General features: G+C 32.3%; 1 protein-coding gene across 1 annotated transcript in view; it reads right to left on the bottom strand.

Moving 5' to 3' along the window:
- Nucleotides 1-3,699, bottom strand: part of LOC142349864 (somatostatin receptor type 4-like) — a 69,508-nt gene extending 65,809 nt beyond the window's left edge. Inside the window, exon 1 of the mRNA XM_075401704.1 lies at nucleotides 3,386-3,699. Coding sequence (XP_075257819.1) covers nucleotides 3,386-3,609 — 224 coding nt within the window. The 5' untranslated portion in view covers nucleotides 3,610-3,699. The remainder of the gene's footprint in view (nucleotides 1-3,385) is intronic.
- Between the last annotated feature and the right edge of the window lie 14,388 nt (nucleotides 3,700-18,087).

The raw sequence follows: 18,087 nt of genomic DNA, 5'->3' as shown, positions 1-18,087 counted from the left end.
TTAAAGTTTAGAAATACTCGATTCTGATTGGATGAAATTCGTTCATTTACTGCGTAACAGTGTTGGTACGGTTTATAAATCGATATTATCGATAGAGATAGGTAAAGTAGGTACAAACTTGAAAGGTACTTGTCGTATGTCTTTTCAGAAAAAAATTCTTGTACCAATTTTCTTTAATTCTGCTTTAAAATGAGTTTAGATCGTTGGTACTGAGCTTAAATAAAGAATAACCGATTAAAAAACAGAATTAGAATAGCAAAATTCAATGCTACATTCAACCACAATTATATTGATTTGTTCCTGCTTGTCGACATATATCTTGACTATTACTAGTACGAATAATATATAGTAAGTGAAACCCAAACTCAGATTAAAACTCGAACTACCTCACTGTCATCAGATCAGTACTGCGACGTACGTACAACGTGAGAAAATCATTTTCAGATTGCATCAGATTCTATACGATTGCTTGGTTTGCGAATCGACCTGTCGTTGACTACAAATAATTGATAAAATTTCTTCATGTTTGACAAACTTCAAGTAACATCAATTTTACCCCTGATCAAAGATTCAATTTTAGACAGGAAAAAAAAACGTGACCAGGAGTAGAAATAGAGCTCGAAAAACTACCAAAAATCAGATGGAACTTTTTGATTTGGTCAAATTAAACTGATATACCGTGCGTGTTGACCCACAATTCTTGAGCAGTAAATACTTGTTACTTATGTATTGTTTCTGAATATCATCTTAGTGCACGAACATTTTAACTGGTCCTTAACTTGTTCAAAAGAGAATTAACTTTGATATTCGTTCCTTTTTTGTCTGAGGAACAAAGCAACTGAGCTCCTCAATATGACAAAATTTTTGCAAAGTTAAGACTCAGGCTCCAGACTTGAAACTCTACTTATTAATTATTGAAAAGTAATTGTAAAGTTTTTTGGTAGAAATTAACGATTAGATATAAAATGGAGAAAGGTTGTCCCACCAACACAGTATATCAAAGTTTTTCGTTTGTACAGCAAACAATAGGTCTGCCAATTTTCCATATCACCCTCATTTGGTTTCCCGATAGCATTTGGGATTTAGGACACTTTAACGAAAAACCTTCATTTGTGTAACTAATTATTTTTTTTGAAAATTTCATAAAAATTCAATTGAACAATTTGTTAATTGGCAGAATGAACGATTAGTTATTTCAACTAATTGCGTTTGGACTAATGCAATGGTTATCTCAACTTCCTTTCATAATACAGTTCTCAAAATTTAATTGTAAAAACGTAGTATCAGGAGACATTTGAAACTGATGAAACGAATGGGCGGTTTATTGAATTTTTGCATCGTTTTCCTATACAAAACAATCAAAAAGAAGTAGAAAACTTAATTTTTACTAAAGTTAAATCTTTTTAATGATAAAAACAAACATTGTGTATTTTCAGGGACATTGTGGATTTTTTGGATGTCGGCACCTCGAACAACAATTTATACCAAAAATCATTTCTGCAAGCGGGCTGTTGCTTCACCTTGTATTACTTTTCACGACTTCCAAGATCTTTGATAAAATGATCGATTTTTTTTTGGAGCCATCTACCTTAAGTTATATGACATGGTTCCTATTGAACTTGCAATTATTTCGAAAATTTGATATTAAAAAGGTAATGTATTGGAAAGATCATGAACAACTTTTCTCCCATCAAGAACGTCTTTCAACGCAATACTTTCATTTTCATTGCTTTCAGCATACTGGAAATCAGAAAACTTTCAATAAATAATTTTGATCTAAAGGTGTTCTTAAAGACAAAATAGTTGAGTTTTCTCGAAGACTAGCCAAAGAATCTTCAGCGGAACATTTCATTTTTTGCTTTTTTTAAACTCAATTCTTTGTATATATATATATAAATATATATATATATATATATATATATATATATATATATATATATATATATATATATATATATATATATATATATATGTAAATGTGTGCGTGTGTTTGTGTGTGTGTGTTTGTGCGTGTATGTTATAATAATAAAATATAAACATAAGTAATTGCGTATTTAGGTATATATAAAGCCAAACTAACCCAAGCTAATCCAAATCAACGACTAATGCAAACTTAATAAGCCATGTTATCCTTTTTCAGTGATTTGTCTATTACATAAAGTCAGTGATATGAAGTCTGTTGTAGAATCTGAAATTGTAGAGTTCGAATTTCAACCACATCTAAATTGTTTTCAGTGTATTTATTTGAAAACAAAAACGATCACATTTGAGCATATAAGAAATTTATCAAAACCTATCTAATTAGATCCTTTTGTCTCAGATGATAGAACAATTTATAACCAAAACGGAGAAAAAGATTGCATTGGACAAAATAATTTTTTTGTGTACTTGTATATTCTCTAATCAGAAATTCGTGCTTAAAAAATCACCTATAAAGAAATTTCGTGCGCTGTCCGCCTATGATTATAGTGAATTCGTAATTAATTATGATTACTCGGGTGGAGATATTTTCTGAAATGCGCAGAAGAAATTATTAAAAATGCCCCTGAATTATTAAAGCTTCAGCTTCACAAAAGTCCGGATTTTTGTTGCAAAATTAGCTGAAAAAAAGTGCTGAAACTTTTGTAATAAATGTGCTTACATTGCATTGAAATTATGTGAAGATGCGCCGAAATATTATAGTATCAGAAGAGCCTTCTCCAAATTCGGTGAAGATGCGCCGAAATATTATAGTCTGAGAAGAGCCTTCTCCAAATTTCAGAAAATTTCTTAAATAACATATTGTGCTGAAATGGCGCTGATATACTTTCGTGCTCAAATTCGCTAGCGCCAGAATCTGCCTTTGATCAAACCCTTTGGACCGAAACAACCCGTGATCGGAAAAAACTCACACCCTTTTCGAGACCTTGGTGTAATATAATATCCAATATATTTTGATCTTTTCATTTGCAGGTATGTGCTCGGATATGGTCTGATCAGAGGTGGCTTCGGTCTGGGACAAAGCTGGAGGTGATTTATTACGATCTTGTCGGTCCAATTTTTCTTGACATGTCTTTATATTTAATGTCAATAAGAAGTTGCTGAGAGGGGTTATTTCTCGAAACGCATGTAGAGTTCGAGAAAGTTCTTACCTATCTTTACGTTGTCTTGTCAAGAATGCTATAAAGATCTTATGAAGTTGTTTTAATTTCAACCCCAGGTGAGATCAGATAGTTGTTTTGCAAGATTGAATGGTCTTTTTGCAAAATGTCTATCTTGCAACATCTTGCGAGCCCATCGCTATCTTGCAAGATAGATCTGGCATGATAACCATTGGAAGTTGACTGGTGATCTCTGTGGGCCAGTAGTTGGAATTGTAAATAGTTCTAGAAGATGGTAAACTTACTTGCAGAGTGCTGGGTGGATGATATGGTTCATGAGCTGTTCTATGAAGATGAGGAGCATCACCACCAGATAGATCAAATCAGCTGCTGCCAGGTGCAGTAAGGCGTGACTTATTATATGCTTCTTGATTGTCAACCACTGTCGTTTTATCAACACTAGTCCCACAATATTTGCCACAAATCCCATCAGAAATACAATCGGAAGAAAAAATTTCAGAAAGAACATTCTTACAAGGAAATAATTCTGATAAGAGTAATGGAAATATTTCTTTGTGAAAGATAATATGCAAAGAATTATTGAGATTATGCTAGAAATAATGGTATAACTTTTTAACAGGTAAAATTATTCCCAGAATGTTAAATCAAAGTAAATCAAAAGCAAAATTTGGTAATAGGGATAATTAGACTTCAATAAAATCAGGTTCCACTATCGATTATCTGCGAACCTATTGGGTATTTTTAGTAGGAAGAAAGAAAGACAATATATTCAAAGCGCCGTTTCTACACCAATAATTCCGTTGATGTATCAGTAAATTGTGGGTATCTAAACATTTTTTTTAAAACAATTCAAAACCTAAACAATTCAAAGAAATACTTTGAATTATTACGCATAATGAATTGGGTCATGATGAAAAAAGTGGGATGCTGCTGTTAATTTTCTTTTTATTTTTCGAAAACTGTCTTAAAAATAAAATAATGATATCTCCAACGTCCCATTAGCGCGCGAAAACGTAATCTTTTCCCCGTTAATGAAGCTTTGAAGCATAAAGGGGGCTTGCAAAAGATTTTTGCTGTCAACCAAAATGTTTTCCTACGTGAGGGTAAAGTTCTTTTAAAACCCACTTTCCTGTCTATTAATATTTTATCATCAAATAAATTATCAGTTATGCAAGAGAAAGACTCGATGAAAGTGTCCTCCGAGCTTATCTTAGTTTCAAACAGTTTTCAGTACAAATTACTTGCAAAACTTTCCCAATCAACGGATTGCTCAAGAAAAACATATCGAAGCAGGAAAGATGCTTGCTTATATTCTATGTATCAATTGTGAGGGAATTAGGTGAACTAAGAAAAGGCGGTAAAGAAACGAAGATAAGGGGAATATGATATTAAGCAGAAGCTTGACGAGACAGAAGAATTTTTGTGTACATTAGGCTAATTTTGTGGAAAACAGGCGAACAACATTTAAAACAGTCAAAAGGGCACATATATATCCACTTGACAATGTAAAGTGCTCAGGTTTCACTAAAAATTGTCCCCTCATGTATATGAGATCAAACTCTTCATGTTCAGTTTACACTTTTTCAAAACTTCTCACACTTAGAGAGTGCGTGGCTCGAAGTTCTGTCAAAAATCAAGAAAGGAATACCTGTAAAATAACGTATTCAATACTTCCATTTAAACGCTTTTAGAGCTCTCAGGCAAAAAGTCGAAGAAGTGCCCAAACAGTTTAAACTAAATAGATAGACATGCATAGAAATTTTAAAAACGAGAAATATTCGATTATATTTAGTAATGCATTTTTTAGTGAAAAGAAATTTTTAGGGAACTATCTGGTGTTTTATATTGTCAACTAGGATAATCAAGTGCACCTCTTAAGTGATCTAAATTATGTTCGCCTAAATGCCACAAAATCCAATTTGAAAGTGTTCGTCTAATGTGAGTAAAAGTTGCTTTCACCTAATCGAGATTTGGCCTGACATTTCATCCACAAAATCTACATACCTGTAATTACCTAAAGTCCTATCAAGCGGATCTTCGTCCCGATTTTGTTCTAAGCTATGATTGTGGCTTGGGAAAACCGCAAACAAGGCAACCTGAACTAATTAGGCGATATTACGGCATGCAATTATTATACAGAAAAAAAATCTCCCATACTTTCCTTTTTTGTCACATGAAGAGTCACACTTTTGAAGCGCCAACAAACATTATATATCATAACACAGAACAAACTTTTAAAATAGGTGGTGCTGGCAATATATAAAATGGTTTTTATTGAAAGGAAACAATGCAGAAGTAAATCCTTTTAAGTCAAATTAGTTCTTGTAATGTCCCCTATAAATAAATTATCAGATCTGATTGCCAATAGCAAATACTGAGGGGCTGCAAGGAGTTAAAAAAAATCTAAAAAGGTTTCTTGCGGTAGCGTATCCTTCTTTGTTCGGTAACACAGCTGAATAATCTGGGAGTTAATAGTTTTTTTTTGAAAATTTGGTATTGCAAAAAACTTTCTGCTCAGAATACGTGCGACACTTTTGCCAATTGAAAGTCATGTTAATTAACAAAATTTCTTATAAATAGTTTTCTTTTGCATCGCTTGATATATAGATTAATTTTTTAAACCCCGATTCAGTTAAGCCCGCATTACTTAACCCATAAAATTTAACCCCTTTGTCACGTTGCTCCTCTATTTTTTACCCTATCAGTCGACCTTACAAGCATGCTTTTCTTTTTTTCACAAGTAAAGGGATCCATTTATCTCATGTTTGGTTGTGATGTTTTCATATCAAGTACCACGGGCCGTTGAGGCATGGGAATGGCAGGCAAGGCATGGCCAATTGAATATTATATCAAAGATAGCAGTACCAATTATATAGTGGGTTGAAGTTGGGATGGAAAGATAAAGGCGTGAAATAATTGAATTGAATTGATAGTGGATTAGACAAAAGGGATACCAAAAAAAACGGTGCAGGCGTAAATAACAAAGTTAAATCCAAAAAGGTATAATTGACCAATTTTTTTTTATCTCACGTAAACTCTCCAAATTGGAGCAAACTTTTCCGTTTTTTAATATCTTGATAACGAACGCTATTATGCCGTGCTGACCTGGTGGAGAACTCCTCACAAAAACATAATCAAATACTAAAAAGTTTTTGTGCAAAACATTTGTGTTAAAAAATGAGCTCATAGAATTCATAGTTTTTCCAGATTTTTGCATGGCTGTTATTTCCGTCATTTCCAATCAGCCGATTGATTTTGTTTTTCAGAGCGTTCGGATTATGAACTCTAAAATTTTAAATTTTCTTTATATTGACATTTATCAATGTTCTTAACAAAAAATTTTATCCCTATTAAGTTTTACCAAAAGCGTCAATTTGCCTAGCAGGCTCGTTAATCGCGATTTTTATTTGTTGAAAAACATATCACACAAAGATATGATCTGTTGTTACTAACAGGTGGATGAGACAAAACAAATACTTTTAGTTTTATTGCCCACTGTCAAATTCAGCGTTATTGGGAACCCTAAATTGTAATAGTAATGATTGAACTTAAGTTTGAACAGAATGCTATAAAAAACAAGACGGCTCAAGCGAAACTGTGCGTAGCACAGAATGTTCCAAATTACGTCCAAAGTTTGTCAAAAGCTTCTTCCCTGAGACGGAAAGTTTTTGACTATCAATTCTTCGCAACTCAGTCTGAAGCATTTTTCTCGTAGTAATCTTGAGTACGACTTTTGTATTCTAAAAACTCCTCCCAATGTTACAATTTCAAAAGAAAAACCAATTGTGTTTTCGTTCATTTTATAATATAACAAAGGTTTTTACAGGAACGTCAAGTTTAAAAATCACCGGTTGAGATTTTTTAGTTAACGAGAAAAAACAAATCGAAGCAAACAGTCAATCGGTGTGTCAAGTTTGGTCTTTTTGGCAAGTAGTTGTCTTCAACTTTTTTACTTCATGTGTTTTATTTTCAGCTTTGATTTTTTTTACCTGTTTAAGCAAACCAAACGAGGAATTTCCTTTCTTTTCATTATTTGCGCTAAAATCCGAACAAAAATTATGAATGGAAAAATGACGTTTTTTTTATATGAATTATCTAAGACTGGTTTGTCCAGGCGTAGTAAAATCCAAAATCCAGTCAAGTTTAGATCAACCGGAGAAAGTTTATAATTTAAAGACACATCAGTTGTATAGAAGTGAAAAACGAACAGCATTGAAAACCTTACTTTTGAAAAAATTAAAACTTTTTTAAATTTTTCTCCAAAATTTTCGTGATATATTACAAGGTTATCCAAGGCGAGTGCTTCAACTAACAGTCAACTAACAAACTCACCTAAAAAACTCAGTTCAACTAAAAAACTCACAGAAGACATATTTTTGTTGATCATATAGCGGTAATAAGGAGCAAAACCTTTTCTACTTCAGTGAATTATATTTGTCTTTTAAAAATTGTTGTTTGAGTTCATAACATTGGAACACTCTTCCACTTTTTTTATTGAATCAGATATGAATCCAAATAAAATGCTTATCAATATGAGTCCATCTTAACAACGCAATTAATCTTTGAAATTAAGTCTATAGCGCATTAAAAGATAAAGGAAAAAATTTTTCTCTTCACTGAGGGTATTATGTTTCTCTGGTTCTGTTTTTGAATGGCCCTCAACAAAAATTGCAAGTTGTAATGCCAAAATAATCATTTCCAAATTTAGAAATTTGGTTACAAGGTAGATTGTGAATTTTAGGATAAAGTTATGATTTTCTACTGCCGAGAACAAAATATCAATTGAGACGAACGTAGCAATGTTGGAAAATGATCTTTTCCTTTTTTTCAATTTTTTAATATGCTACAATGCTACCAAAGGTGATCAAATCAACTAGCATTCAAGTTGAGCCCTCAATCACATTGAAGACCTTCTTTTGGAAATCTTGTAGCGGTAATAAAAAGCGAAACGTGAAAAAAAAACGTTTATCAGCATGAGAAGAACTCAACAGCGCAAGGATCTAGTTGAATATAAGCCCATGAATTATTTGACTAATTGACAAACATAAATTTCTAAATCGCCAAAAAAGTGGTATCTTTTTGGTTCTGTGTTTTGAATGACCGATAAAAAAATTAATTTTCAAATTTTAATGTAAGGTTTCCAAAAAAGAGGTACGGTTACATGGCATAGTCTAATTTTAAGCAGAAAATTACAACAATTATTCAATTTCGTTTTGTTCATTAAAAATTTAAGATTTGTGTTTTTTCTCTGGAGGACAGCAAAAATATATACAAATAAATATTCCAGATTTTCATTAAACTGAAAAAAAAACAGTCAGTTTTCAACCAGTTGACAGTTTTATTTAGGGCAGTTAAAGTACCAGGAATAATCAACAAGAAAAGAATAAAAAACAGCTATGCGTTTTGAAAAAAGTACGAGTTTTTTGTTGTTTTCGACTGTCTTATATTTGGCCAATTTTGTAAATTTTCTATCAAATCGATTCTCAAAAGAACTTTGCAATTTGGATTTATTTCAGGTTGCCTCACAAATTGAAAAAGCGTTTACCTTTTTTAAGTTGCTTTAATCATTCTCTTAAATCGAAAAAACTAAAAAGGAAAAATACTGCTTTTTTTGAAAAAACTTTTCCTCAAAATAGAGCCCTAAAGTTTGTCCAATAAGCCAGAAAACTTCAAAAAAATGGATGAAGTATTTTATTTTCGTACTGTTTTCTATAGTTTTTGTGTACATCAGGTGTACATCAGGTGTACATAAGATAGTTGTTAAATTGGGTTCATTTTCGGTTAAGTAATACTACTGTGAACAATTAATAAATACTATCTTTTATAGAATGTTATTGTAAGATTTCAAAAAAACCTTTCTTTTATTAAGTTTTAGCCGTTTTTTTTCTGCAAAAAACTCATTTTTTCGTCTTTTGATTATTTGTTTTTTTTTAAAACCATAAGAGAGATTTGTTTTGGTTCAAAACTATTTTTTTGGTTCAAAACTAAATTATCAAAACATTTTTTGGTTCAAAACTAAATTATCAAAATAACTTAATCTCACTCTCTACACCCCAAAATTTTTCTTCAATTTAAATTTCATGTTTTTTAAAATGAAAATCAATTCAAAAGTACCCTCAGGGCTACGAAAGGACGTTTTTCATTTTTTTTGCTCGGATGCGAAAGCAAAAATTGAAAATTTCACTGAAGAGAAAAAGCCGCCCTCGCATATATATTCCCCCATTTTGAAAAAATATTGGAACAATAAGAATTCTTACCCCAAAATATGACGATGATTTAATTGATATGAGAACAAAATCTTAAGACAACGTCAATTTTTTTAAACAATGGGTTGCGTGAATCGTACTGAGAATAGGATGCAGTATTTATGAAACAGATGGTTCTAATGGAAATATTTTCAGTGGTACTTCATATATAATAGGAAAAGCGCTTTATCAATTACTCTAGCAATAATACTTCATAGAACATAAATTGGCAGTTACGACGTGGAAAGAATAAGTACAGTAAAAAGGAATTTATAGAGAAAAAAACAGCGCTCAAAGGGGAGTTAAAACTTTATAAACAAGTTAACGAGGTGCATTTTCAAAGTAATGTAAATTGTTTTTCCCACGCACTTAGGAATTTAGATCATCACCTAAAATGAGTAGGAATTCGAAATTTACCTCTCATTTAATTTAGTACTAGTTTAGTTCGAAATTATTTCAAACTCCAAGTATAAACTCTCTTAAAAAAGAGAGTTAATGAAAAATAAACAAAAAATAGCTTCCGGTGTCGAGGTACCTCCGCAAAAAATGCCAAAATTGTTGAATTGTGGTGAATGAGATAAATTTTTGTAAGATTTGCTGTGTTTAGTGGCGAAAGGCGGTAAATAATGTAAACTTTTTGACCAGTATTCAACGCGAATGGTACAATATTTTGAGGTGAAACTTCGACCCGAGGCTCCTCCAGCTCAAAGAGCATGAAGCAAGGGAAAAGACTTTGAAGAATTCATTTATCCAAAGTAACTCTTATTGGCCAAAATAAATTGTCAGAAAGAATGGTTCCCATTTTACACGATGTTATTTGTGCATGTCTTAAGGTGCGTTATAAGTGAGGTGCATTACGAGATTTGCTTTTGAAATGAGGATTTGAATGGAGCAACAAAGAACTGATGACAATTTCATCAAAAATTCCCTGAGGAACTACTTTCATATCAATTTAGAAAAAGACTGGAAAATATTAGTATCTGCTGTGCCAAATATAGCCCCAATTCCACCACTGTTTTTTGCAAATATATATTATATACATTACAATTTGTTGTATGTACCTTCTGATATGCACTGTGCGTTATTGCCAAATATAAAAACCAAAGTCCAGCATTCGCTGCCTATGAATTATTTGGTATTCAATAAACTTTTGTAAATTAAGGATACCAGCTGAAAAATTTGGCAGTTTAGAAGGAAAAGGCATCATAAACATTATCTAATTTTAAAACGCCGCACTGATTCCAATTCTACTGAAATCAATTGAAAATGAGAGAAGAATGAGCACTATATAGCTTATAAATGAGTCGAGTAAAGGGTTCAAAAATTAAGTGGACTTGGCAAATTGGCAGATGATGAGGAAACGATCAAACTGAAGTACAATTGAAAATGGATATTCAATATTGTCTCAAGAATTCTCTCAAGAGATCTCAAGAAAAGATTGAAAAATTCAGCAGCAAGAAATTTCTGAGCAGCAAGAAATTATTTGGAAACTCCTGTCATCTCTCACAAAAATCTGCTCATTTCAAACTCTAATTTTTTAAATGATTTTTTTGATAAAATTTTTTCTACGAACTCACGAAGAAAAATTATAAATTTGGGAGAGATATTCCGCTGAAGTTCCGCCATTTCTCGTTTCTGGCTATTTAGCCCTGAACTATACGGCAAACACGTACGGGCAACAGTGCCATTGGATATAAAATTAAACAAAATTTTCCCCAAAAGAATTGAAATACGTTAACCAGAATTATTGTACGATATATGTCGCGATAAAATGGATGCGATATGTTGGTGAAGGAGATCAATTATTCCTGTCATTTCCTGTGCTTCTTTTTCTCAACACTCATCGGGGTAACTCATGTGTAAATTTGAATAAAAGCAAATATCACCATTAAATGAGATCATTGTTCCGACCCCACATAGTGGGGGAATAAACTATATACTCAAATGGGTTTTTGTCTCATTTTTCTTCAGTCAATTTTGGCCTATCAATATATACATCGCAGAGAAACATGAGTGGTATCATTAGAGAGCTCATCAGGCGTAGAACTTGAAAATAAAAAGATTTTTCTTTCAATTTCTCTTTTTTACGACGAGTTGTCGGGGTGCAAAATTTTTGTAAACATTTGATATTTGGGTGTAATTTTTACACTTTTACCGTCATTTTGCTAAATTTTAGATTTTTCTGTGTTACAAAATCTTAATTCAAAATTATTTTCTACAATAAAACTAATTTGTGTTTCTCAAAAAAGAGTAGCAATAAAAAGGCTGGTTTTGGTCTCACCAGGAAGTTTACAATCTCAAAAATCTGACTTCTATTGGAAGCACATTTTCAAAATTCTTTTTGCAAAATTGTGTAAGATCTGCGTTTAGAAACGGTAATAGATTATGGTCAACGCCTCAAGCGTAGATTTGACAAAAGTTCAACGCGTTCACCGCCAGCGTTGCATATTTCTTCGTCTCTAAGCACAGATCTTACATAATTTGGCGATAAATTTTGCGTAGATCTTACAGAATCATGCACCGAATTAAGGGTTGATCAAACATAATTTAGCGTATCCAAGCAAAGATTTTACATAACTTTGCATTAACACTTTGGCCCGGGAATGACGAAAAACCACAAGTGAAACCACAAGTGGTATTGGATCAGGCAACAAAAGGTAGGATTATGCTAAACTGGATACATATTTTCAATCAACATCTGTTTATTTATTGAATTTTTTGAGCTATTATTTCGAGAAAATTTTTGTTAATTTTTTTCTCTAATTTGACAGCTTCATATCGAACCTATATAGTATAAGAATATGACGTCATGTATGAGACTTACACTTGAAGAGATGATCTGCATATGTATTTTCAGAGAATCGAGAATTAATCAGAAAAAAATGTAATCTTCTACTTTTTCACCTATAGTTCTTTTGGTCGACTGAAAGATCTCAGATTTTCTCAATTGTTTTGAATAAGTGTGAAGAAAAGGATTCTTTTTTGATAAAGAAAATCAAAATTATGCCCCTGACAAATTAAATAAATTAATTAACATACAAAATAGGTTAGTTAGCACTATCGGGAGATCAACTTTTTTTCATGTCAATTGCTGTTTTTTTTTAAATATTAATAAAATTTTTGTAATTTGAATAACAGTAATTTTTGTAATTTTTAGTAATTACAATTTTTGTAATTTGTAATTTTTCAGTGAGAACCTTTGAAACCTGTGTGGTTGCTGAGTTTCTGAGGAAAGACACAAGATCAACTGATTTTTCTCATTGTATACGCAGCATTTCTTCAATTGAATGATTTTTCTAAGAATTACTGCTAAAGCTGAACGTTAAATTTTTATTCTGTTTGAGGTTTCATAAGCTTATAGTCACAATTATTTATATTTCTGCTATAGAAAATGTTCATTGTCATTAATTTGCCTCTCGTAAGACAACTATTCCTTGATTTTGCTCTTGTGTCTTTTATATATAGTGACCTGGGTCTAGATTTTCGTGTGAATTATTATAAGAAATGCGGAAATGCGTTGATTGCGGTGAGTGCGATGAAAAAAATATTTTACCTTATTTCACCGCGTTTCTTAGAAAATTTCACCGCATCAACTTTTGCGGCAAGTTAAAGTAAGAAGTGCGGTGAATGCGATGAACGCTGTGAAAAAAAATACTTCACTGTTCTTGACAGTTGGCGCAGTGGAATAAGGAGTTGAAGACATGCAGGAGGTAAAAGGTTCGAACCCGTGTATGAATTGTCTGTTTTGTAAGAATACTGAGAACAAGGTAGAAATAAGTAATTCATCGCGATTCACCGTATTCACAGCAAAAAGATGAAAGAATTACGTGGTGAAAATTATTTTTTTTTCATTGCATTTCCTACGAAAATTCACCGCCAAACCTCGACTCGGGGACCACGTTTTATGTACTTTATAACTTCCCAAAAAAGGGGCTATAAAAGCATGTTCGACAGATAAGATGACAAAATCGTGGTTTCCAGAAAAATTATGTATTTTTTGTAACTAATATTTGCTTTAAATCTCGGCAGTTTGCGATCGGGGAGTTCAACAGTTTTGTAAGTTCTGTACTCAGTTGGCAGCTGCTTAAAATAAGATCTGATTGTGGTGAAAAAATTAGAATGGAATTGAACTCTCACAAACTTCTGTATGAGGAACAATGTTTCAAATTGCTAAAGGTATGCACAGAAGACTGTAATAAGAGTTAAGCAGAGACTAAATTGTAGCTCGCATGTTGCAATTTAAGCCACAACAATCCGAATTTAGATGGACTGTGTGGAAAAGATCTCGTAACTGGCAAATTCCGGATGAGTAAGAAAATATTGATGCGTAAGAATCATCCATGAATAGTTGATTCATCTTTACACTGTTCCTGTGGTAAAATTTTCACTTAGATAGTACCAGATTGTGTAGTAATTAGGTTCGATTCATAGCGACAGTTCACTGTGAGTATTTTTGGGGAATATCATTCACAACTTTTCCTTAGAATGGAGCAATGGAAAAAGGGTTTACGGGCTTATTTATTTCTATAGTTTAGGATGTTTGCATTAACGGAGCTGAAATGGGTTCATAGAAAAAGGTTCGTTATCCGTAAGAATTTTAAAAACAAATCCCTATCGCGCGTTATAATACAATCGCTACATGTTTGAGGAAAATAGATAGGGCTATTGAGGTGCGTGATGTGAACCAGGAGGGTGCTTAAAACAACAGAATTTGTTTAAACAGAGTGAGACCGAAACGCGAATACAATGAAAGCAGATTGAATCAGGCCATCTTGATAATTATATTAGGGGCAATTTTATTGTGCACAACCATTCAGAAATTAGGAAAGTGAAAAATATTGTAAACTTTTTGAGGAACAGGCCCCGTGGGAAATCTCATCCTATATAATTTGTTGGGAAAAGCATGGAGGATGATAAAGCCCAACGGATATGTCTCTGTGGGCGTGAACCCTGATTTTAACTTCCATTATTACAGTCAATACTGGGAAGGAAATTTGGGGAACACTTCAGCCATAGCGATCTATAATTCAACATGTACAATATGAGTTAGGATGCCACTAGTCGCGACCTCAACATATAAAAAGACAGTGGTAGGGCGATATTCGGTATGCAACCGTTTTTCTCCACTTTTTAATTAACATATCGACATGAGCTGGGACCAAAACTGCTTCATCAAGTAGAACGCGACAATAAATAGTAGGACGCGACAAATCCGGGAAGGTTTTCTCAGAGAGAAAAAAAGAGAAAACGTTTGTCTTGATCTAAAATTAACCGCCTCGAGTTTGTCCCGACTTTGTCCTAAAACCAAGTCAACATTCACTCTTGATTTGCATATACTGTAGCTGTAGCTGTACTACTTTCCAAAACACTTTTATGTTGTGAAAGAAAGTTAAACAAACATATCTGAAACTTTTCTCCAATTTTCATGACGCGAAGGAAGAACAATGAAGCTAATCCATTGAGTTGAAATTGTTCAAGAAACACGCAAAACTTTACCGAGGATCAGTTAACTTGGTCTCGTTGTCCACTATTAGAAATGATAGACTTATTGCGATTTTTGAAAAGACTCTACATCAGTTTTTTTTTGAATTCAAAAAGGATGTTTTCATTACAAAATCATCACTATAAAACACGCAAAATATTAGCATATAATTGCAACACGGAGGCTCGCGCGTGTGGGCTATAATAATCACAACCAAAAAGTTCCTTGGTAAGATGAGGAATAATCCTTGCCCTGGAGTCTATTTGAAAAATGAAAACTCTCTAGCAAAATTTAACGTCTCGATCTTTACTTAGTGCTTTCTGAAGTGCAAATCCTACAAGTTAAGCTTGTCTGAAATACAGAACAGTCAATCTAACTGTGAATTGAATAACTGATCTGTGAATGAACTAACATTGTTGTGTCCAGGCCTGTTTTTTCTTGATATATACATTTGATGGCATCCCGGGTCGAGGTTTTAGGGTGAATTTTTGTAAGAAATGCGGTGAATGCGGTGAATTTTCGTAAGAAATGCGGTGATTGCGGTGAATGCGGTGAAAAAAAATAATTCACCGCTTTTCACCGCATTTCTTACGAAAATTCACCACCAAATTCACCGCATTTCTTACGAAAATTCACCGCATAGACTATTATGGCAAATTGATGTAAGAAATGCGGTGAATGCGGTGAAAAAAAATAATTCACCGCTATTCGACCCCAGGTCTAGGTGTCAACGCTAAAAAGCGTTAAATTATGTGAAATTTTGTTGTGGGCTGAAGTATCCATATTGTTTTCAATAAAATCAGTTGGATGCAGATGAAACTGGAAAGTGTTGAAAGCAGACAAAAGTAGTGAGAATATCAAAAAATTTCATTTTTAAATCATTTTTTCTATATGATGGAGCAAATTATCGACCCCCAAACCTAAGTTTTTTTCAACTCTTGCTGTAATCTACTTTCAAATGATTATTGCAAATTTTCAAAAAAAATAGTTGGATGCAATTGAAACTGGAAAGTGATGAAGGCAGACTAAAGTAGTGAGAATATCAAAAAATTTCATTTTTAAACCATTTTTTCTATATGATTGAGCAAATTATCGACCCCCCCAACCTAGGTTTTCGAACTCTTGTAGTAATCTACCTTAAAAGTATACTTGCAATTTTTCAAAAAAATCATTTGCATGCAAGTGAAACTGGAAAGATTTGAAAGCAAACAAAAGTAGTGAAAATAACAAAAAAATATATTTTTAAACAATTTTTTTTTCTATATGATGGAGCAAATAATCGACCCCCCCACCTAAATTTTTGAACTCTTGCTGTAATTTCAATATATTTTTGCAATTTTTCAGAAAAATCAGTTGCATGCACGTGAAACTGGAAAGATTTGGAAGCAAACAAAAGTAGTGAAAATAACAAAAAAATATTTTTAAACCATTTTTTCTATATCATGGAGCAAATTATCGAACCCCAACATAAATTTTTGAACTTTTGCTGTAATCTACTTTCAAATGATTATTGCAAGTTTTCAAAAAAGTAGTTGGATGCAATTGAAACTGGAAACTGTTGAAGGCAGACAAAAGTAGTGAAAATATCAAAAAATTTTATTTTTAAACCATTTTTTCTATATGATTGAGCAAATTATCGACCCCCCAACCTAGGTTTTCGAACTCTTGTAGTAATCTACTTTAAAAGTATACTTGCAATTTTTCAAAAAAAATCAGTTGGATGCAGATAAAACTGGAAAATGTTGAGAGCAGACAACAGAAGTGAGAATATCAAAAAATTTTATTTTCAAACCATTTTTTCTGTATGATTGAGCAAATTATCGACCCTTCAACCTTGATTTTCGAAATCTTGTAATAACTTACTTTAAAAGTATACTTGCTATTTTCCAAAAAAATCACTTGGATACAAATAAAACTGGAAAGTGTTGAAAGAAGACAACAGTAGTGAGAATATCAAAAAATTTTATTTTCAAACCATTTTTTCTATATGATGGAGCAAAAAATCGAACCCCCAACCTAAATTATTGAACTCTCGCTGTAACCTACTTTCAAATTATACTTGCAATTTTTGTCAAAAGATCAGTTGAATGCAAGTGAAACTGGAATTTTCAAAGCACTGTCGAATTAGGCGGAGAAAATGACGATGTTTTAAAAAAACTTTCGTTTATATTTTTTTGAAAAAGACATGATAGAAGGTATATGATAGCTCATATTGTTGCTTAAGTAACATGTTTTTTTAGTTTATATGAAAATTCCAATATGCTGATTTTTATACAAAATTTTCAACTAACTGTCGAGTTAGGTGATCAATTTGTCGGACTTCATGAAAAACGTTTGTATATAACGTCTTGAAGAAAACGGGATAAAAAAGGTATGATAGTGCATTTTGCTGCACTAAAAACGTACTGTTTAAATACATGTAGAAATAAAGGCCAATATGATGATTTCTATACGAAATTTTTAAAGAACTGTCGAGTTAAGTGTGTTAAACTTCGGTTTTCATGAAAAACGTTTGTTTATAACTTTTTGAAGAAAACGGGAAAGAAAGTGTATGATAGCCCGTTTTGTTGCTCTGATAACCTACTTTTTCAATTCAAGTAGAAATAAATGCCAATTTGCTTATTTTTATACAAAACTTTCAATTTTTCAATCAACTGTCAAGTTAGGTGGTCAATTTGTCGGACTTCATAAAAAACGTTTGTTTATAACTTTTTGAAGAAAAAGAGATAGAAAAAGTATGACAGCTCGTTTTGTTGCTTTTATAGCTTTCTGTTAGAATTCATGTAGAAATAATTGCCAATGTTCTTATTTTTAAACAAAATTTTCAATCAACTGTCGAGTTAGGTGATCAAGTTGTCTGACTTCATGAAAAACGTTTGTATATAACGTCTTGAAGAAAACGGGATAAAAAAGGTATGATAGTGCATTTTGCTGCACTAAAAACGTACTGTTTAAATACATGTAGAAATAAAGTCCAAAATGATGGTTTCATTACGAAATTTTTAAAGAACTGACGAGTTATGTGCACAAAATTTCGGACTTTATGAAAAACGTTTGTTTATAACTTTTAGAAAAAAACAAGATAGAAAGTGTATGATAGCGCATTTTGTTGCTCTGATAACGTACTTTTTGAATACAGGTAGGAATAAATGCCAATATGCTTATTTTTATACAAAAATTTCAATCAACTGTCGAGTTAGGTGATCAATAAGTCGGACTTCATGAAAACCGTTTGCTTATAACTTTTTGAAGAAAACGA

The sequence above is a fragment of the Convolutriloba macropyga genome, chromosome 1 (assembly GCF_964194025.1).
Source record: "Convolutriloba macropyga chromosome 1, txConMacr16.3, whole genome shotgun sequence".
Classification (NCBI taxonomy): domain Eukaryota; kingdom Metazoa; phylum Xenacoelomorpha; order Acoela; family Convolutidae; genus Convolutriloba; species Convolutriloba macropyga.
Note: the sequence above shows the minus strand (reverse complement) of the source record. Positions and strands in the feature narration are given on the sequence as shown.